The sequence below is a fragment of the Hordeum vulgare genome, chromosome 3H (genome assembly GCF_904849725.1).
Source record: "Hordeum vulgare subsp. vulgare chromosome 3H, MorexV3_pseudomolecules_assembly, whole genome shotgun sequence".
NCBI classification, from domain to species: domain Eukaryota; kingdom Viridiplantae; phylum Streptophyta; class Magnoliopsida; order Poales; family Poaceae; genus Hordeum; species Hordeum vulgare.
Genome location: NC_058520.1, coordinates 15,473,292 through 15,495,359, shown reverse-complemented (window position 1 = coordinate 15,495,359; position 22,068 = coordinate 15,473,292). Strand labels below are relative to the sequence as shown.

General features: G+C 47.6%; 3 protein-coding genes and 1 non-coding gene across 4 annotated transcripts; 2 read left to right on the top strand and 2 right to left on the bottom strand.

Annotated features, from left to right (window-relative positions):
* The first annotated feature begins 1,171 nt into the window (after window positions 1–1,171).
* On the top strand, window positions 1,172–4,494 carry LOC123442585 (L-Ala-D/L-amino acid epimerase). The gene is made up of 7 exons (XM_045118670.1): window positions 1,172–1,853; window positions 2,470–2,580; window positions 2,671–2,887; window positions 2,981–3,314; window positions 3,494–3,555; window positions 3,900–3,976; window positions 4,067–4,494. The coding sequence occupies exons 1-7, from the start codon at window positions 1,305–1,307 to the stop codon at window positions 4,070–4,072; spliced, it is 1,356 nt and encodes a 451-aa protein (XP_044974605.1). The 5' UTR covers window positions 1,172–1,304; the 3' UTR covers window positions 4,073–4,494.
* A 109-nt stretch (window positions 4,495–4,603) lies between these two features.
* TRNAG-GCC lies at window positions 4,604–4,674 on the bottom strand. The gene has a single exon. It is a non-coding gene; the product is annotated as a tRNA-Gly (tRNA).
* A 1,947-nt stretch (window positions 4,675–6,621) lies between these two features.
* On the bottom strand, window positions 6,622–8,589 carry LOC123442584 (putative glutamine amidotransferase GAT1_2.1). The gene is made up of 2 exons (XM_045118668.1): window positions 8,401–8,589; window positions 6,622–8,296 (listed from the first exon to the last, which is right to left on the bottom strand). The coding sequence occupies exons 1-2, from the start codon at window positions 8,504–8,506 to the stop codon at window positions 7,068–7,070; spliced, it is 1,335 nt and encodes a 444-aa protein (XP_044974603.1). The 5' UTR covers window positions 8,507–8,589; the 3' UTR covers window positions 6,622–7,067.
* Window positions 8,590–19,546: 10,957 nt separating this feature from the next.
* On the top strand, window positions 19,547–21,406 carry LOC123439277 (putative glutamine amidotransferase GAT1_2.1). Its single transcript, XM_045116009.1, has 2 exons — window positions 19,547–19,758; window positions 19,863–21,406. The coding sequence occupies exons 1-2, from the start codon at window positions 19,668–19,670 to the stop codon at window positions 21,095–21,097; spliced, it is 1,326 nt and encodes a 441-aa protein (XP_044971944.1). The 5' UTR covers window positions 19,547–19,667; the 3' UTR covers window positions 21,098–21,406.
* The last annotated feature ends 662 nt before the right edge of the window (window positions 21,407–22,068 follow it).

Below are 22,068 nucleotides of genomic sequence, written 5' to 3'. Positions count from 1 at the left end.
AAATGGCAATCTCCCCTCGGTGATTTACTTGTCTAGCATTATCTAGGGGATCGTCTATAGTTCCTCTAAGGGCCTGTTTGGTTTCAATAAGTCTGGTGACTTAAAACCAGTGACTTATAAGTCACGTCTGTTTGGTTGTGATCTGACTTATAAGTCACTTGACTACCTTCCCATGCAAAAATGGATGACTTATAAGTTTTAGGCCCTGTTTGGTCAGGTGACTTATAAGTCAGGTGACTTAAAACCAGTGACTTATAACCTACGCTTGTTTGGTTGTCATCTGACTTATAAGTTACGTATGTTTGGTTGTCATCTGACTTATAAGTCACCTGAAGCCGAAAAGGTGGTGGGACCCACACAAAAGTAGGTGACTTATAAGTTACGTCTGCTTGGTTGTCATCTGACTTATAAGTCACCTGAAGCCGAAAAGGTGGTGGGACCCACACAAAAATAGATGACTTATAAGTTTTAAGTTGGGATGAACCAATTTATGACTTATAAGTTGGGGTAACTTATAAGTTGAGTCTGTTTAATAAAATAAATCAATTCTTACACTTTTCAACTTATAAATTGATGATTTATTTGGAACCAAACATGTCCTAAGCCTATCCGGCGGCCACGAGATGAACAAACAAATCAAGTGAGTGAGAAAATGGGTAGTGTACTACTGTACTTGGCACTCACGAATCCCAGCGGGCTTGGTCACGAACGGGTGCTAGCACGAGGGCCCATGGCATGTGCTGAATGTGCTCATCATCGTGTGTGCCCCACGCCATGCCGACGCACGCACGACGACGTTCCGCCTCGCGACGAAACAAACAGTCTGCCGAACGTGCATGCACAGTCACCATCAGCGCTCACCGACAGGTGGTCCCGAACGCGTCGCGGGCCCCACCGGCGCACGGGCTATTTCCGCCCACGTGACAGCCACCGCCGCGGCGACCATCCGGCGATCCACCTCCTCGACGGCATCGCCAGCCTCGCCCCGTGCCGCCGCACGTGGGGCCCCGCCGCCGCATCGCGACACCGGCTCAGCTTCCGTGCTCAGCTGCCACTCGACGCTTTGCCAGATCGGCTAACGCGTGGGCCCGCTCCCGCTCCCGTGCACTGCTCTGCCACCTCCTTATCCTCCTCCTCTCCAGCTCCGGCGTGCCGCTGACGACCCAGCCCCACATCGTCAGTCGCCACTGCGCCAACCACTCTATATAGAAACCGGCCGGCTCGCTCAGGCCTGCAGCTCGATCCTCCATCGGCCGGCCTCCCGCGAATCTCCATCGCTCGTCAACGTCCCACCGCTGCCGGCCATGGACGGCTCCATCTCCACCTCCATCTCCTCCTCCCGCTCCTCCCCACTCCGCTTCTCCCACAACCCTCCCACCCCAAGGCCCCTCCTCAGCCCCACCCCACGACTCACCCCTGCCAGCGCCGGCCGCCAGCCATCCGCCCGCCTCCGCGCCATCTCGCCGTCGCCGTCGCCGTCCCCCACGACCCCGCAGCAGCGGCAGCAGGAGCCGATGGAGGCCTTCGGCTTCGACGCGCTCAAGGAGACCTTCTCGGTGGACGTGGCGGCGGCCGAGGCGCGCCCGCTCAACGTGCCGCTCGCCGCGCCCTTCACCATCGCCTCCTCGCGCCTCGAGGCCGTCTCCAACGTCGCCGTGCGGGTCGAGCTCTCCAGCGGCGCCGTCGGCTGGGGCGAGGCCCCCGTGCTCCCCTCCGTCACCGCCGAGGACCAGCCCGCCGCGCTCGCCGCCGTCGCCCGCGCCTGCGAACTGCTCGTGGCCGCGCGGAGCGCGCCCCTCGGCGCGGTGCTCCAGGACGTCGCCGACGCGCTCCCCGGACACGCCTTCGCATCGGTGAGACATCCACACCTGCTTGCCCATCCTAACCTCCGCAAAAAAATAAATTTTCTTCAGTTTTCTTTCGGAGTTTGACAGTTTGAGAAGTTCTCGACCACAAGACAGTAGATGGATTTGGTTTGGGACTTCAGAGTTTAGAAGTAACTTCTTTTAGCTGATGTTGATGGGAGGATGGGGAATTTAAGTTTGAATGCCAGGCCTTGATGTAAATGGAGTCTGAGATCGCCCTGAATGATATAGCTCTGAACCGATTGAGGTGGTTGACCAGTGGATCATGCCCTGATCCCAAAATGAATGGCAACTGCGCATTCAGAATCTACTTTTAACAACACATGATACCATAAAAGGTAATTAAGGGACTCTGAACGCAAGCCACCAATAACAAAGAATTTACATCCAAAATCAGGCAAGGCCTAACTTCAAGCTGAAAGTTGGTTCTCAGTTCTCTTAGAGTTGGATCCTTTGAGTCCACATAGAACTGCTAAATTGTTTCTCTTGGAACTTGGTCAAATACAGTATATTACTATCTGAATTCCTTTTCATGATTTCGTAAGTGTTTGGACACAAGGATGTTCCTCTGGTGTGTATTTACTTGTGGTCTTCTCCAACAAAGGCCAGGGCAGGAGTGGAGATGGCAGTTATTGACGCGGTAGCTAACAGCATCCGCATACCCTTGTGGAGATTATTTGGGGGAGCATCAAACACCGTGACAACAGACATCACGGTATGGTTATCGAAGTATCCTCTGCAGTGGATTAAGCATGCTTCTGTTTGCTTACCAAAATTGCTAAAATTCATCTATTTCTGAATTTAGATTCCAATCGTGACCCCAAACGAAGCCGCTCAATTGGCCGCAAAATATCGTGGACAAGGGTTTCAAACTCTGAAGCTCAAGGTAGGGAAAAACTTGAACTCAGACATAGAAGTTCTGAAGGCTATACGGCTTGTCCATCCCGACTGCTCGTTTATCTTGGATGCAAATGAAGGGTACACAGCAAACCAAGCAATTGAAGTTCTTGACAGACTAAACGGTTTGTACTTCAATCTTTTCACTATTTAATATCTCAGTCAGTGTGATGTTGTATGGTGTTTCTAGTATAATTTATTTATTTCATTGGTTTCAGAAATGGGAGTGACTCCTGTACTCTTTGAGCAACCAGTACATAGAGATGACTGGGAAGGTCTCCGTGAAGTTAGCATTGCTGCTATGGAGAAATACAGAGTTGCTGTTGCTGCTGATGAAAGCTGTCGAGGCTTACTTGATGCTCAGAAAATAATACATGGAAATCTTGCTCATGTTATTAACATCAAACTGGCAAAGTTAGGGGTTCTGGGAGGCCTCGAAGTAATTGATGCCGCAAGAAAAGCTGGTATTGCACTTATGATTGGTGGTATGGTCGAGACCAGGATTGCCATGGGCTTTGCTGGCCATCTCGCCGCTGGGCTTGGTTGTTTCAGGTTGGTTAATTGTGAAAATTCCCCGCAATGAGAAAAGATTACTTGTGAAAAGTATGGATTTTTGTACAACTAAAGGCAATATCACTAGGAAGTTCAAACTAGAAATGAAGGCATGAAGTTTTAACCTTATGTCTGTCAGATCAGGTGCTTAAATGGTCCTTTTTCTTTTGTGGTTGCAGTTTTATTGACCTGGACACACCACTTTTATTGTCTGAAGATCCAGTGTACGGTGGCTATGAAGGTATTCTTAGAGAAAATCCTGCACATCTGCAATTTCCTTTTGTAAATGTGTTACTTTATTCATATATACTACAGTTATAATTTCAGTTTGTTTTCGTGTAATGCCACAGATGTTTCTATCCAAGATTTCGTTTTCGAAAACCAGTCCATATTGTGAAAAAATATGCCGTTACCTGTCAATTGTTTATCGGTACCAAAATACTGCTCTGTTCATGTTGCAAAATCTATTGTTCTCTCCTTCGCAAGCTATGCTATGGATCTTCAGAATAATAAATCAATAAAATCAGATTGTTATCTCTGCTCTCTGACCTGTACTTGTTTACTTACACTGACTTGTATTATCAGCTTCTGGACCAGTCTACAAGTTCAAGAATGCCCGAGGCCATGGCGGCTTCCTTCATCTGGACAACAATAATGGATGGGTATGTCACAGCAAACTCAGCAACCGCCATTCATGTAGATATGTTTTGTACTGTGCTTCTCAACATTGAACATGTGATTTTTATTTTCAGAAATGAAGAGTGCGTAACGCAAGCCATGTCGTCGTCCTCCGAGGAGGAACTTTATAAAGCATATCAGCGCATTCAGTATAGAACGTAGAAGTTATCAAACGCGACGACTATCGCGTGGAACTGAAATGTAACACAATCAATTGTAAGCTATATATAGCGGTAAATCTCCCTCCCGTTCATGTGCTGCTGTAAGTCCTGTGAGGCCTATAGTATTTGATCAGGCTGTAGATAGACACGTTCAGAAGGCCAGCTTGGCTGGCGATGTTTGCTCTAGTGTAGTAACCAGTAGCTGTTCCCTCGAGTGTTCTTCTCCTTTGTATTTCTCTGGAATAAGTAAATGAGACTGCCCTTTGAGCTACCAAAGTTTCTGAGGTATTTATCGTCGAATGCCGCGGCATTTGTGCATGAGTAAAAGAGAATTTTGTGTACGAGCATCTCGTTTTTTGAAGTGTGAGAGATGATTTGCTGAAGAAAGAGAGGAAGCTGCTAAAAATGAAGAGGAGCAGAGCACAGTTAAGAGAAAAGTTCAAAAAAAAATGCACCAGCCGGGAATCGAACCCGGGTCTGTACCGTGGCAGGGTACTATTCTACCACTAGACCACTGGTGCTTGTGTGAAAAACATGTAAATCCCGAAGATACTGACAAATAAGGGTAGCACTAGGCGTCATCCGGCTGATTTTACGAGCGAATCAGCCGGGTCACCCACCGTGCGATGCGACAAGATCTGACGTTTGGCAGCTATCGTTTCTATATACCCTCCACGGCCGGGTGCGCAAGGGTACCTGCTGTCTCTGTAGCTTTCTTGTACTTTTTTTTTTTTTTGTAGAATCACTGCCACACTGCTATCTGGCTTACAAAATTTTGCAGCGGGAAAAAACAGCAACAAGCAACAACAATGGTGGACCTTGTAGCATAGCTTCCATTAACATTGGTTGGCCTGGAAAAGAAATGACAGCATCCGACTTGCCGTGTCGAGCGCTCGGCTTGTGGCAGCACCAACCGTCTTGCGGCATCCGGTAGTTTTGCAGCACAACGGCTAGACTTTTGTCATAGGAGAAAACAACGACAACAACAAGGCTTGCGTCGCCGCAACATAGGCCAACCTTGCTTCCTGAGATTTTATAACACGACGGTCTATCTTTTCAACAAAAAGAACATTGACGCCAAGATTTGTAGCATCGAGCATCTGGCATGGCTCGCAACATCGGTGACACTACCGCAACACCTACTTGTGGCACTGACCATGCCCACTACATGGCATGGCTCATGATGCTTAGCTGTAGCACTCTCGCACCACGACAACGCTCTCCCGCATCACGGCAATCCGTGTCGCACAACCATCGACGCTCCGACGACACGCCGACACTCTCATAGCATGGTCACACGTCTCGCAACATCGATGGACACGTACGACGATGCGCGTCGCAGAACCATCGATGCTCCCAAGACACGTCGACATTCTCATAGCATGGCAACACGCCTCGCAACATCGATGCTCCTATGACACATACGGCGCCGCATGTCACGGAACTATTGACGTTCCCACGACACATCGACACTCTCATAGCACGGTGACACGCCTCGCAACATCGATGTTCTACGACGATGCGCGTCGCAGAAGCGTCGATGCTTCCACAACAAGTCGACACTCTTTCAGCATCGTGACACACCTCGCAACATCGATGCTCTGTGACACATACGGCACCGCGGGTCGTGAAACCATTGACGTTACCACGACACGTCAACACTCTTATAGCACAGTGACACGCCTCGCAACATGGATGTTGAACGCTCAATGGCGAATTGGTGATATGTATCTTGCCTTCCGCCTGCTGGCCAAGTGTTGGCCATGCCTGCCTGCCACCATGTCGTTGGTGCGTTTTCCCGGCCGGCACATCAGGGTGGCACTAGCAGTTCTCGACTTATCGTTCAAAAGTTCGTTGGCAACTACCCTGAATGAAGCTCCTAGACCGTCCGTGTCCGTCCACTCGGTGTGGCTTGGGCACTTTCCATGTGACCAAAAACTTTGCTGCTCCTTCTTTTCTGGAATCATGCAGATGCAGGGATGAAAGTCTCCAACAATCATGGCACAGCTTTTGGTTTGTCCAACTGAATGTTTCAATACTATGGTTGGAGAAGGGAGTATGCCAAAAAATGCTACCCATCCAATTTGATGGATTCAACAGCTCTGACTAATCATAACATCTACAGCTGGACACCTCAAACGATCTCTCATACGTCTGCGGACGCGTCCGATCAGTAACTGAACAGGAGAGACAAGAAAAAAATTGACCCAACAGAAAGGATACGAGGGTTCGTAGAAACGAATGTACTCTCTCCGTTTCTTTTTACTCCGCGATTAAAATTTGGTCAAAGTCAAACAACATAAAGTTTGACCAAATTTATATCAAAAAATATGAATATCTACTATATTAAAATTATATAATATGAAAATACATCTCGTGATGCATCTGATAATATTAATTTCATATTGTGAATGTTGATATTTTTTAATATAAAATTAGTCAAACTTTACAAAGCTTGACTTTGACCATACCTTATATGCAGACTAAAAAAACGAAGGGAGTATTTAGACGGATTTCGGTACCATATTATAAATCACAGGGAGTAGCTAATTTGAGGAAGAAACTAGTGTACAAGACAGATAACGTACGAGGGGACTGACCACTGGATCAGAATGACACCTCAACTACAAATCATCTACACTACTTACTCTCTTGGTCTTTCCATTCGTCATCCACACCTCAACAAAGTCAACTAACACTTCTCGAGTAATATTGACATCGACATCATGGATTAATTAATTACCTTAAACTAATATAAATACATTTGAAACTCTGCTTTAGTAATTTAGATGTTTTTATATTAGTTTACAAGAGGGAGTACCGTGCATGGATGCCATGCAACATTCGGATTTTCTGATGATCAACCGAGCAAGCATTACCGGCCAGGTTGACAGATCACAGACAGAGCACGGCTTCACTCGTGCAGGGTTGGACTTGGGGACGGCGGCTGGAGCTTGCCGTCGAGCACCTCGGAGCAGGCGTTGCCCATGGCGCGGTAGAATGCGGCGAGGCTGGCGAGCTGGGCGACCGACATCTTGGCCATGAGCGCCCGCGCCGCCGCCTCCCGCTCCTCGCTCACCTTGAGCCTGTTCATGTACCCCGACGCGTTCCGCACCGTCGCACCCATCTGCTTCAGCCGCTTCTCCTGCTGCACGCTCAGCGCCCTGTTCGACTCCAGGATCGCCTCCGCGCCGCCGTCCAGGTGCTCCGCCGGATGCTGCTGCGTGCCGGCGGTGTTGCCGAAGACGTGCATGTTCTTGGCGAGCGAGACGCTCCGCACGATCACCTTGCGCTGCTTCTCCACTTCCTGGTTCAGTTTGGGCGCTGCCGTGGTGACCGCGCTCCGGACGTGCACTTGAGAGGCGGCCAGCTTCCCTTGGTATGCCACCACCGCGCGGACGAACTCCTGGTAGACCTTGGTGCAGCCAGGGTAGTCGAATTCGTCGGAGCCCTCCTTGCGCATGCGCTCCGGGTGGAATTGCAGCCCCATGATGAACTTGCCCTCGCCGGGGCTGTACGCGTCGGGGTCGTAGAATCCTTCGACCAGCCCGTCCGGCGCCAGCGCCATCGGCACGAACCGCTTGGCCAGGCGCCGCGCGCCCTGGTGGTGGTAGCTGTTCACCATGAGCTGGTCGCCGCCGTCGAGCAGCGACTCGGCGAACCAGTCGTGCAGCGGCGTGCCGGGGAGCACGCGCACCGGGTGCCGGTGGCCGTCGTAGTTGGCGTAGTCCATGTGGCAGACGGCGGCGTCGGCCGATTGGTGGAGCTCGTGCTCGACGTCCTGGTAGAGGGACCCCCCGCAGGCGACGTTGAGCACCTGCGAGCCGCGGCAGATGCCGAGGAAGGGGACGTTGCGGTCGAGGCAGCGGCGCGCGAGGAGGAGCTCGATGGAGTCCTTCTCGTGGTCCACCGCGGCGTCGCTCGGATGGAGGCGCCGCACCGCCTCGAGCTGCTCCGGCGAGAGCGCGTCGGCGGAGTCCTCACCGCTGGCGTCGTAGTGGGAGGGGTCGATGTCCTCGCCCTCGCAGAGGAGCACGCCGTGGATGGGCTCGAAGGAGTCGAGCATGGCGTGCACGCCGGCGACCCGCGGCACGATGACCGGCGCCGCGCCGTAGCCCACCACCAGGTCCAGGTGGTACTCCCCTGCATCCATCCATGCATGCAGATGTTAGCATCCATCAATCAATCCATGACATCCAATACTACTATTATTTACCCAAGATGGACACGGTGTCGAGGAAAGTTACCGACGAAGTCGACGAACTTGTTCTTGCGGACGGTGCGGCGGGAGACGATGAGGACGCGGGGGAGGACCCGATCAGTGGAAGGAAGAAGATGAGGGGAGGGAGACATGGCTGGGCTAGCTACCTCCTCTCGCCTCGAAATTCTCAACACTTGTATGGAGGTTGGAGATCAATGGCGTGTTCTTGGTGTGGAGGGTACTCCTATCTGGATTCTGGATGGAGGTATATATAGAAGGAGATCTGGATGATGGGTGGAGGTAGCGCTGATGGATCGATCTTATCACGAAATCATCTGCTAACTTGTGCGCGGAAGAAGGTATTGTACTCGTATTTAGAGTACTTATTTAGTTGCAAGACTGAAACGCGGGAGAAGGTATTGTACTCATTTACTACGTACTAACTTGTGCCAACGTCATTAACTAGGACGCCTCTGGGCATGCAACACCGTCGGGCCGCCGCGTGCAGGCACCGGACTTCCGGAAGTCAAAGGGCCAAGAGCGATATTGCTACATGCACCCAAAAATAAGAATTTAAAAATGCAAACAACAGCTTGTCAGCACTGGTGATTGACGCATATCCAGAAGTCCAGCACAGCATATGCCACGGATTGCTCTAATCTCTTCAGTGTTCAACCCACAATGACATAAAAATCGTACTACTAATATTGATCTAATCTGCCATATAGCCATGTCAACTTTGGGTTCGGTTTGGATTAGACGAACTTTTTGTGTGCGTGCGGGGCGCGCGCGCGTTGTGACGCTCTACCCCGGTCGATGGCATAGGCGCTCAATCTCATGCAATCAACCAACAATAATACTCCTTCAGTGGTCATTCTTTTTTTTTACATTAATAGGCAGCTGCTCTGCAAGATATCATATAGATATGGAGAATAGAAAAGTACACAAAAGATATTTACAAGATCAAAAAAGGCCCTAAAAATCACATGCCATTTGCCATAGCTAAACCCAATTGGACAAGGTCCTCCCTAACAAGGTAAACAAAATCTAACACCTGTAGCGGGGCGTTCTTGAAAATCCTCCGATTCCTCTCCATCCACACATGCCACAACACATAAATGAGCACCTTACCAAAGTGCTTCCGACTCGACGAGTCTAACGCCTCAATATTTCTGTTCACCAGTCCTCAAGCGTGAAAAAAAACGGAGTTGAGGTTGGAATGATCGTGGTCCAGCCAGCAACGACACCCCAAACGCTCCAAACAAAAAGGCATCCTCGAAAGAGAGGCACATTTGTTTCAAATTCAGTGTTGCACAGACGACAAACCTCCGTGAGGCAAACCAAGGACGGCAAGACGATCCGTAGTTAGTGCTTTCCGGTGATGGAGAAGCCAAACGAACAATTTGCACTTTGGCCCAACGTTTGGCCTCCCAAATCTTGTGTGCCTCGAAAGGAATCGACGCACCCTCAAATTGCAACCTATAAGCTGAAGCTGCGGAGTAGACACCATTCGTAGAAACCTTCCTGGTGATGGCATCAGGGGTAGCCGGGTCAAGAAGCACATCTTGAAGAGAAATCCATAGGCTAACCAACTCACGAATTTGAGCAGTCAGAGATACAATATGGAAGGTCCGCATCCAACGATTATCGCAAAGAGCTTCAAAGACAGTGAGACGTTTGCGCCGAGCAATAGCAAACAGGGAGGGAGCAATTTCTTTAAGGGCGCATCCAAGCAACCAACGATCAAACCAGAAAGTTGTCTTCATCCCGTCGCCCACCTCAATCTTCAGCCGCATGAAAAAATTCCATGTCAACAGCATCACAGGGAAGCTTCATTGGTCATTCATCATTTTCACTTTTTGTTTTGGCAATAAGACATGAGCTTGCTGCAACTCAGCAATTCTGCTTGAAACTTCTAGCTTGACTAAAGTAATACTCCCTCCGTCTCAAAATAAGTGTCTTAAACTTAGTAAAATTTTATACTAGAGCTAGTACAAAATTGAGACAGTAATTTTGAAACAAAGGGAGTATTAAAGGCATGTGCTTCTTGCTTCGCCTCTTGATTTTGCCAAATTAGCAGTGTAATTTAAGTGAGTTTGATTTGATAAATTTTGTGAGCAGTGGGAGCAGTGGTTTGGTGCCGACGCGTACGTACGTGTTTGGTCGTTATCCTTGGTAGGCCGATGACACGCAGCTGATGCGTACGTCCCAGCGCGCGTGCTCGATCGTGCTAGTCTTAAACGTGGATTGCGTCAGATGTTTAGCCAGTTGGACTGTCTAATTGACATGCAGGTCAATGCTGCCATTTAGCTAGCTCGTTCGGCTTTAATTATTTCGTGCACGTTTTTAAACATGTATGTAGTATATCATTTTTTAATTGCTGATTGGTAGTACTATTTTTGTTTTGTGAAACAATTGTACCATTTCGATCTCACGAGATCCGTTCTACTAATTGATGCGCTTGATCAGTACTACTACTCCAAGTTTTGATTGGTAGTACCTTTTCTTCTCCAAGGACACGGGCTCACGAGAATACGACGGGTCTATCGGCGCCTGGAGACATGATTAAGAGATAATTAATACGAGCAGTGAGGTGCGTTTGGGGCAAAAATATGGGATCATACAGACGGGAGAGGATTTGTGGCACGCAGGTCAAACGCACGTTTTAAAATTTTTATTTAATTTGGACAAAAAGTCCAAATTAAGTTATGTTTTCATATTCGCAGAATACAAAAAAATTTGTCAAGTTTTCATATCCGTGTTTCTTGGGACCAGCACTTTCAAATAATATGATTTTTAAATATATTTTGATGACTTTAAGAAAAATATATGTTACGTATATACTGTTAAAACTTAGTACGAACAACAGATAGAATCATGTATTTTGTTCTTATGATGGACAAAAAAAATCATTTAAAGTTCTATCTCTGAAACATAGTACAAGCGAGCGAGTAAATCGGATTTTTCTGATACAAAATCGTAAGTTTCAATGATTTAAACTTAAAACGTACTGCACCCTTGTGCGAAATCGAACTGCTTTGCGAATCGCAAGGCAATCGAGCGGCCGGCAGGGCTTGGCAAGTGTGTGCCCCTGGCCCTGGGAATTTCCGTTTATTTATGACTATAGCATATGGAACTAGAGGTGCAGTTCATTGCATGCATGTGAGAGGTTGTTTAAGAAAGAGTACTAGAGTGAAATATTTACTCACAACGTGTTTACCGTTCTTTTCTCTTGTTTGGGAACTCCCATTGATGATAACGGACTTAGCAACATACATCACTTGCAAACCGTCCCCGCATTCCAGATCACATAAAGAGGCATATGTTTGGGAAACATTTATTTGCCCATGGAGCAAGATAGTTTGTCACAAGCCGCCAAGTAAACACGCGTACCCTTGGAGGGGAAGGGCCTCCCCAAATGGTCTTCCAGATGACGTAGTGACAGTAGTTTGCAGAGCATACTTTGTTAGCTGGTGTACAAAAGAGATAATACTAGCAATTTTGTAATATACCCATGGAAGCAAGGTTTTTGATGGAAATGTAATGTAGACCATAAATTCTAGGTCGTGCCTCAAGTCATGCCGAATCATCAACCGATCAATGTACTGCATGTTGTGTTAGAAAAACCTAGACAAAATTAAAGAAAAGGTTAATTTCTAGGACGACTGATGACTAGTTTTTTAAGTTAAGCCCCTCCAAGAAATGATCTCGTTTTTTTCAAAGCTGAGGATGGCGCATCTTCTAAGAAGTATATAGACCAGGTTCCACACGTGACATCAACTATCGAATAAGTTGTGGCGCTGCAGATTAGGAGAAAAGGAGTGGCGCCGTGTTGACGTCGACGCAATAAGGCACGTGCCCGGCGGCGGATGCCAGGGATTGCCTGTCGAGCTGCTGGGCAGTGTAGCAGTAGGAGGCCCAGGATGGCGTGTGCATGGACAGTTACTATGGCGACGCCCCACGTCCTAGTCACCCCCCCCCCCCCAATACCATCCCCTTCCGCTACACCCCGTCGTCCGCCACGCCCGCCGCCCTTCATTTTAAGTGGTACTTCATCTGCCCTTCGTTTGAGGCGGTCCGCTGGCCGTGTCGCCAGGTTGATCTTCCGGGCGGCCACTTTCATTGTGCCCCCACCTCCGTCGTCACGTACAACTTTTTTGTATGGATCAATGCAGCGACGATGCCGAAAAAGGACGTGAATTGGGGTGGATAGTGATGGGATGGTAGTGAATAGGGTTGAGAAAGGGGAGGGTTGCCACGGAAACTGTGTGCCCATCTCCAAATGCACGGGTTCCACCTCATTTTTGCGTGGGCCAGGGCGTCGGAGTTTTATGCCGTGGGTGTCCGGAGTCCCGCAAAGTTTATGTGGTTTGCTTCTGGATTTGAAAAAAAATGGACAGACGTGCGGATAAATGGAGGACATCGTTGCATGGCACCCGCAGGGTATGGTATGGGTGGAGCCACCCCATACCCTTACTCGTCCCCTAAGCTTACCCATTACCCTTACCCATACTCATCAATGGGTATAATGTTTTCCATACTCGTTACCCGATAGGGTAGACGGATACCCGCGGGTAAATTACTCATGTTTGCAAATCAATAATTTGAACAACTTATAGTCATAAATAACAACATATAATCATAGTTTAGAAAAATACTCCCTCCATCCTAAAATAAGTGTCTCAAATTTAGTACAACTTTATACTAGAGCTAGTACAAAGTTGAGACACTTATTTTGAGACGGAGGGAGTAGATTATAACTATAACATATACTTATAAACAATATCACATTGTCATAAACAACAACACATAGTTATACATTTTCATTTCACAAACTCTTGACATAGTGTAGATTGTAGATATAATATTGAGTTTACAAAGATTTTATATGTGTACATGGGTATGTGGGTATGGGATACCATACCCGTACCCGCTCTACCCGATGGTTCCACATTTTTCTATCTATATGCCTATGTATAAATTTTTGTCTCATACCCTTACCCTAATAGAATTTTTACCCATAGGGTACGTGTGTAATGGGTACCCATTGTCATCCCTAAGGTTTCGTGTTCGAGATGCCTTTACAAAGCAAAAAATTTAACATAAAATTACAAAATATTAGTACTCCATTGTTCACGAAAGTTCATGCCCACCCACCGACCGGAAACTTCGGAAGTGGAGGTAGAAGAAGTCAGGGTGTGATGAGTGAGGCTGAAGCGTCCTGAGGATGACCTCCCCCGGATGAGCAAGCCGGTCGAGAGCTCAGACTTACTTGCGGCCAGATACGACCTCTGCCATGCCCGTCGCCGAGCAGCAGTGGTGCGGCAGTGCGTGGCATGTGCAGCAGAGTGCGTCCATGCGTGCAGTGGAGTCCACCGCTATCTTGCTTGGAGTTATTGGAGCCGGCACCTGAACTGCTTCCTGCCTGCTCACCGTGAAACATGGGGTCATCAGGCTCGCTGCACTGCATGCGCTTAACGATGCAAAAGAGACGAAGAAGGAAGGATCAAGAATGCTCGAAGGATAATAGTAGTAGCCCCTCCGTTTGTTACAAGGTCACAGGTGATTTCCTATCGTTCGGAGGAAGGACAAAGAGGATAGAGAACACACCGCCGAGTGTAGAAAATAACCCAAGAGCTAGTATTGGCCTTTGTAAAAAAAATGCCAAGCGGCCCGTGGAAGTTGGAGTCGATTCACTTTGGTTTTTTGTCAGGTACACACAGCTTTGAACCTACATGACTTTGCTAATGGTGAGGTGTTTTATGTGTGTGCGTTCGTTTGTGCTATAGCTGTGTGCATTTTAACTATACACGGATGTGCTTGTTAGGTTTGTATTCTCTTGATGCTCATTTTGACTATACACAGGCCCGATGTGCTTTTTAGCTACCACTCGCTAACTTATTTCTTTTAACATGCACACATGTCACATAATCATGTGAACATGCATTAAAAAGATCATTTAAAACGCAAAGAACTTATTTGGCTTGATGAAATTTATGTTGGGAATTTTACACAAGTTGAACCTCCGAATGAGCGTCCTACGTTCCTTTTACAAATATTAGGAGAAGTGGGGAATTTAATCGATGTCTGGATATTTCTACCCTTGCTCGGTTGATGTTTCAAACAACAAAAGATATAACTTTCCAGTTGGTATATCGCCTCATCGAGTAGACATTGATTCTTCTTGTAGCCGCTTCATCGACCGAGCAGATATTTTCAGCAATGAAGATCATCAAAACCGATTTGCATAATAAGATATCAGATGATTGCCTCAATGATTTAATGGTGCTATTGTCAGAAAAGGATATTCAAAAGTATTCCTGGTGATCAAATTATGATACGTTTCCAGAAAAAGAAAGATCAAAAAGAATATTTGCCTCCTAACTGTAATGTGATCTCTTAGGTTTTTCTACTAGAGTTGATAATCAGCTGAGGGTGCCTTACCATATCACCAACAATTGTGCTCATTCGAATAGATGGCTTGCAGTTTGCCACTTGGAGTTTTGCATGGAGATGTTCTACAACTATATTAGCATTAGTATGAACTAGGAAGCAACATCAATACCATTGCCTTTGTCTTCTATTTTATTGCTTCTCTAGTACTCCCTCTGTAAAGAAATATAAGAGCATTTAGATAAATACTTTAGTGATTTGAACGCTCTTATATTTCCTTACAGAGGGAGTACTTAATCTATGGGTGTGCAAATTGTATGAAACTTTCTCAATCATGATCCTAGTATTGGTACTGAGATATGTCCTATCGATTTGAGTACATGTTTAACACATATTGTCCGTTTAAATTGTTAAAAAAATGTTCAGTCAAAATTTGATATTTTTCAAAACCTCAGAAACATTTGAGTAAATACTACTCCCTCTGTAAAGAAATATAAGTGTGCATGTATAGGTCACTAAAGTAGTCATCTAAGCACTCTTATATTTCTTGACGGAGGGAGTACATATTTTCAGTAGTAGTCTGGGAATTTTTCAGCTTATTTGACAGGAGGACTAGAAATAATGGCTGTTTTAGTGAACAGATTTAAATTTGTTCAAAAATTGATATTTCTCAAAAAGTCCATTTTTTATAAATAATGCATGTCTCCAGTAACAATATGGGAACGTTTGAGCTTATTTGGACGAATGGATTTGGATATAAAGGCTACTTTGCTAAACAAATTCAAGTTTCTGTTCAAAAAATGATATTTAAAAAAACTGTTAAATAGCACTCCCTCCATCTCATAATATCAGATGGTTTTGCAAGCTAAAATAGCTTGGAAAACGATTTATATTATGAGACGAGGGGAGTACATGTTTCCAGTAGTAATCTGAAAAAGTTTGAGCTTACTTGAACGAACGGATTTGGAGATAATTTATTTTTTCTTTAGAGGATCTTTTAGTTTTCTGGGCGTAAAGTTTGAGCCCACCCTTCATTTTCTTTATACATTCGACGATGACTGCTTGTGTTCCTTCTTAATCATATCTCGGGGGCAACAAACATGTCTTATTCTTGTGTGCCTATGTCCTTGGATAAGAAAAAGTATGGCTACGAACTAATTGAGCCAATCAATTTTCTCACCAATTAATGGCTAGAGCGGATCACGTGAGATCGAAATAGTACAATCATTTCACAAAACAATAACACACTACAACCAACAGCACTTAAAAATGGTATACATACATGTTTACAAACGTGTACGAAATAATTGAAGCCAACAGATACCTCTAATTAAACACGTGAGATTGCACTTAGTTGTACTCCACTATGATCGGAAACCTGCCCTTTCTCGCAACGTAGAGCCAAACGGCAGCTTTGACCTGCATGCCAATTAGACGGTCCAACTGGCTAAACATCTGACGCAATCCACGTTTTAAGAAGAGGCTTGTCATCGGCCTACCAAGGATAACGATCGAACACGTACGCGTCGGCACCAAACCACTGCTCTCACTACTCACAAAATTTATCAAATTGTACCCACTTAAACTACACGGCTAGTTTGTCAAAATAAGTGGCGAGACAACAAGCACATGCCTCTAAGATTACTTTAGTCATGCTAGTAGCTAGCTTCAGGCAAAATTGCTAGGTTTGAACATGGTGCATGTCTTGTTGCCAATACAAAACTGAAAAAGATGAATGATCACCAAAACAGCAAGGCGAATTTCTCATGAATTAAGGGTTGCCTACGGTGTGTGTGCCCAGCGCCACGCCTGTTTAATTACCGGGTCAATAACAAGATTCGAACAAGCACAAGTTGCCAGTATGTAGTATATATTTATTGGAAATGTAATTCGTTATGTATAGTCGGACACCATCCATGCATTACTATTTTGCTCTATAGAAAAGGAAAGTATATATCCGAAATACTCAAAAGGAAGGATATCTTCGATTTGCTCTAACATTAATATGGACATGCAAACCACTGGCTCTAAAATATTTATACCCCATTGCAATGGATGTATGTTTGTCTAGCCAACTACTCTATCCGTTCCTTTATATAAGGTGCATTATTTTTGGTATGCTGATCCTCGAAAATGTGTTGGTTAGTGGCAAGTAAATCAGTTGATACAGGAAAGAAAGAGATAGACACAATCAAGATAGAGGTATGTTGTTTATTTTGCTACAAAGAGAGATACATGAAATCGGAAGAGACATGCTTTCCTTTTCTCTAGAGGCCTAAAAATGGAATTAGTATAAAGAATTAGAAAAAAATACCCCTTAAATTATGAAATTTTATCAGAAAACTAATAAACCTTTTATAAAGGGATGTAGGAGGCATCAAAATTTCAAAGAAATTAACACTTTTCTAGGTGCCAATGGTAACGGGTTGGGTAGGCGTTGGTGCAAGCCGTAGTTGTTGTTGTTGTGCAAGTGCAACAAAGAGAGATCTCCAAAAAAGAAGACGTTTGATATCTTCTCGAAGTAGAATGGGTTGTGACAATGAAGCAGGACGATGACGACGACGGATCCGGGGAGGAGACCTCATTGGGCTGGCGGTGTCGACCAGACCATAGAGAGTGTACGGTTATGCTTGACCTAGAAGTGGAAACTATCAAAAACATCGAGTCGGACCCATTGGCACTAGCAAAAAGGGAGCTTAGAGCATCTATGACCGGACCCTTAAACCATAGTTCAAAAAACCGAACCCGGAATCGAACCGGAAAGGTTGTCGGTTTACGTTTTTATCGGTCGGACCGTCGGTTCAACGCTTCGATTGTCGGTTTTTAAAGAAAAATAATAATAAATATTGAGTAATATATATGTTGTTATAGTGTGAAACAATGGTCAAATAATTAATTTTTCATGTAGTGGATAATAAAGTAGCATAGCTGAGTTGGTTATAGAGCCATCGGCAGGCCTCGCATATTGCTCACACGATCTGGGATCGAATCCCACTTCTCCCAATTTCTATTAAAGTATTTTCCTATTTTTCCCGTTTATTGACCCGGGTTTTCACCAGCTTTCTAGAAAACCGACCGGTTTGAATGGTTTTTTCCGGTCCAATTGCAGAACGGTCTTATTAGCTTAGAAACCCGATGAGGCTATCGGTTCCGGTTTTTTCCTGTCCGACGGTCTGGTTTTTTAAACTAGGCCTGATACCCTCCTCAAATGTCCGGGCACGCCGCCCGATCATTGTCCGATCATGAAAATGCGATTGAGACATGCCTCTCAAACCGTCCTCAAACGCCCGGAATCACTGACACCCTGCATTTCCAGCCCAAATATGGGGGGTATATGGGGGAGCCCGGAAGTGCCCGAGCACACCCTCCACATCGGCATGACAACTTGGCCTCACGCGGACTCGTTGGGAAACCAGACGGTCGGAAGGGCGCCTCGATTGTCGATGCGGTGTGAACGCCGCATGGTGCCACTCCGGCTCCCTGCCCGAGGTCGGGGCTAGCTATTTAAACCGGCCGGCGCCTCCAGCCTTAGCTCATCTGCCTTGTCCCTCTCTTTGCCTCCACCCGAGCATGTTCGTCCTTCGCACTTCCCTCTCCATCAGGATGGTCCGACGGCTCATCACCACCTACGGGCCGCTCACTTCATAGAGACGCCTGCAAAATCGAGGTGGAGATCCAGGCTCGCCGCGCTGCGGGTCTCCCTCCAGACTTGCCGGAGACGAAGGAGAAGGAGGAGGAGCCGCATGCCATGGAGGAGGACGACCCGGAGGAGGAGGCTCCTAGCTTGAGCATGGCGGAGGCGGAGGCGGAGTCGCAACAAGCTATCCTGGATTCCATCCGGGATGAGGACAAGGTGGAGGCCCACCACCGGCCCATCCGACAGAGACATGCGGAGGCCGATGCCCTCTTCGATGAGATGGAGGCGGAGATCGAGGCGGAGGAGGCCGCAGCGAAGCAGTCGAAAGCGTCAGAGGGGTGGAGCTGCTGCAGGCGGCCATTTATCCACCGGAGAGCATGGAGATCGTCGACATCTCTAACGAGGAGTGGATAGGTTCTACGTAGTACGTAGGTTTGATATTTTACATGCTTTTGTATGAATTTGAGGATCCTAATATGAGATATCCGGTCGTAGAATTAATTATTTAAGATGTGATCGATCAATGTCCGCAGACGTCTCCGAAAGCGTCCGTGAGCATTTTTGTGGCCGGATTTAAAAGGTCCAGCTGTAGATGCTCTTACATGGAAGAAAAACTGCAAAAGGCAAGAATGGATAAAACGTTGTATCTGGATCTAGCACTTCAAGACATCGATTGTGATCTAACTAATAAATTCTTGTTTATGCGTCCATGTGATCTACTCCAGCACACATCAAGTTCATCTAATCAGTTCAAACAGAGCCCAAAGTTGACATGGCTTTAAGCTGGCAGATTAGATCAATACTATGAATTTTATGCCATTGTGTGGAATGAAGGGCAAAGAGATTAGAGCAATCCGTAGCATATGCTGTGCTGGACTGCAGGATATGCGTCAGCCACCAATCCTGAGTTGCTGACAAACTAGAGAATTTCCAGAAGAAAAAAAGAGCTTAATTTTGGGTGCATGTAGCAATATCGCGCTTGGCCCCCTTGACTTTCGGTGTCTGCACGCGGCGGCCAGACGGTGTTGCATGTTCACAGGCGTCGTAATTAGTGACGTCGGCGCAAGTTAGGAACTAAATAATTTTCGTGATAAGATCGATCCATCAGCGCTACCTCCATCGATCGCCTTCTATAAATATCAATTGATCTCCAAGAAAACAAACACACCATTGATCTTCAACCTCCACACGAGTCCTTAGAAGTAATCACTAAGAAGACACCATTATATTGATCTCCAACCTCCACACAAGTGTTGAGAATTTCGAGGCAAGGGCAGGTAGCCATGTCTCCCACCCCCGCTGATCGGGTCCTCCCCCGCGTCCTCATCGTCTCCCGCCGCACCCTCCGCAAGAACAAGTTCGTCGACTTCGTCGGTAACTTTCCTCGACACCGTGTCCATCTTGGGTAAATAATAGTAGTATTGGATGTCATGGATTGATGGATGGATGCTAACATCTGCATGCATGGATGGATGCAGGGGAGTACCACCTGGACCTGGTGGCGGGCTACGGCGCGGCGCCGGTCATCGTGCCGCGGGTCGCCGGCGTGCACGCCATGCTCGACTCCTTCGAGCCCATCCACGGCGTGCTCCTCTGCGAGGGCGAGGACATCGACCCCTCCCACTACGACGCCAGCGGTGAGGGCTCCGCCGACGCGCTCTCGCCGGAGCAGCTCGAGTCGGTGCGGCGCCTCCATCCGAGCGACGCCGCGGTGGACCACGAGAAGGACTCCATCGAGCTCCTCCTCGCGCGCCGCTGCCTCGACCGCAACGTCCCGTTCCTCGGCATCTGCCGCGGCTCGCAGGTGCTCAACGTCGCCTGCGGGGGGTCCCTCTACCAGGACGTCGAGCACGAGCTCCACCAATCGGCCGACGCCGCCGTCTGCCACATGGACTACGCCAACTACGACGGCCACCGGCACCCGGTGCGCCTGCTCCCCGGCACGCCGCTCCACGACTGGTTCGCCGAGTCGCTGCTCGACGGCGGCGACCAGCTGATGGTGAACAGCTACCACCACCAGGGCGCGCGGCGCCTGGCCAAGCGGTTCGTGCCGATGGCGCTGGCGCCGGACGGGCTGGTCGAAGGGTTCTACGACCCCGACGCGTACAGCCCCGGCGAGGGCAGGTTCATCATGGGGCTGCAGTTCCACCCGGAGCGCATGCGTAAGGAGGGCTCCGACGAGTTCGACTACCCCGGCTGCGCCAAGGTCTACCAGGAGTTCGTCCGCGCGGTGGTGGCATACCAGGGGAAGCTGACCGCCGCGCACGTGCACGTCCGGAGCGCGGTCACCACGGCAGCGCCCAAACTGAACCATGAGATGGAGAAGCAGCGCAAGGTGATCGTCCGGAGCGTGTCGCTCGCCAAGAACATGTACACGTTCGGCAACAACACAGGCGAGCGGCAGCCGTCGGGGAACGGTGAGGACCTGGACGGCGGCGCGGAGGCGATCCTGGAGTCGAACAGGGCGCTGAGCGTGCAGCAGGAGAAGCGGCTGAAGCAGATGGGCGCGACGGTGCGGAACGCGTCGGGGTACATGAACAGGCTCAAGGTGAGCGAGGAGCGGGAGGCGGCGGCGCGTGCGCTCATGGGCAAGATGTCGGTCGCCCAGCTCGCCAGCCTCGCCGCATTCTACCGCGCCATGGGCAACGCCTGCTCCGAGGTGCTCGACGCCAAGCTCCAGCCGCCGTCTCCAAGTCCAACCCTGCACGAGTGAAGCCGTGCTCTGTCTGTGATCTGTGAACCTGGCCGGTAATGCTTGCTCGGTTGATCATCAGAAAATCCGAATGTTGCATGGCATCACGAATTAATTAAACCCTGATGTTGATGTCAATGTTAGTCCACAAGTGTTGGCTGACTTCGTTACTGTTTCCGCACGTGCGATGCATCTGCTCGATGACTTTGCCGAGCTCCATCGTGTGGATGATCAAAGACGAAGAGCAAGTAGAGCAGTAGTAGTACTTCGTTCCTAATTGTTTGGATGATCCATCGTGTGGATGATCAAAGACGAAGTGCAATAGTGGTAAAATACGTTTGGACAAAACAAAACGGTGCCATGATTGTTTTTATCCGTGCACGATTCCAGAAAAGAAGGAGTAGCAAAGTTTTTGGTCACGTGGGAAGCGCCGAAGCCACACCGAGTGGTCGGACACGGACGGTGTAGCTAGGAGCTTCATTCAGGGTGGTTGCCAACTAACTTCGGAAGAGAAGTGCTAGCGGCACCCCGATGTGCCGCGGAAAACGAACGAACGATATGGCGGCAGGCATGCATGGCCAACAGGTCGGAGCTCTGCCGCAACACTTGGCCAGCAGGCGGAAGGCAAGATGCATATCACTAGTTCCCCTTGATCAATTTTTCTTGTCATTCATACTCCTTCCGTCCTAAAATAAATGTGGCTGTTTTAGTGTAAAATTTATACCAACTTACTATTAAATTTGCGTCACTTATTTTGAAAAAGAGGGAGTATATTGCAAACAGAATACTCCCTACGAAATCTTGTGAAATTTTTTGAGGAAACCTTATAATAATATGCCATAAAAAACTTTTTAAAAATCCAGTGGAGAAAATATAACAAGAAATTAATATGACATGCATCTCTACTTGTATTTATTATATTGTCTCGTTAAAAACTTTATAGGAGAAACCATCATGGAACATTCAAAGGGAAAAAAAGTACAATATGAATG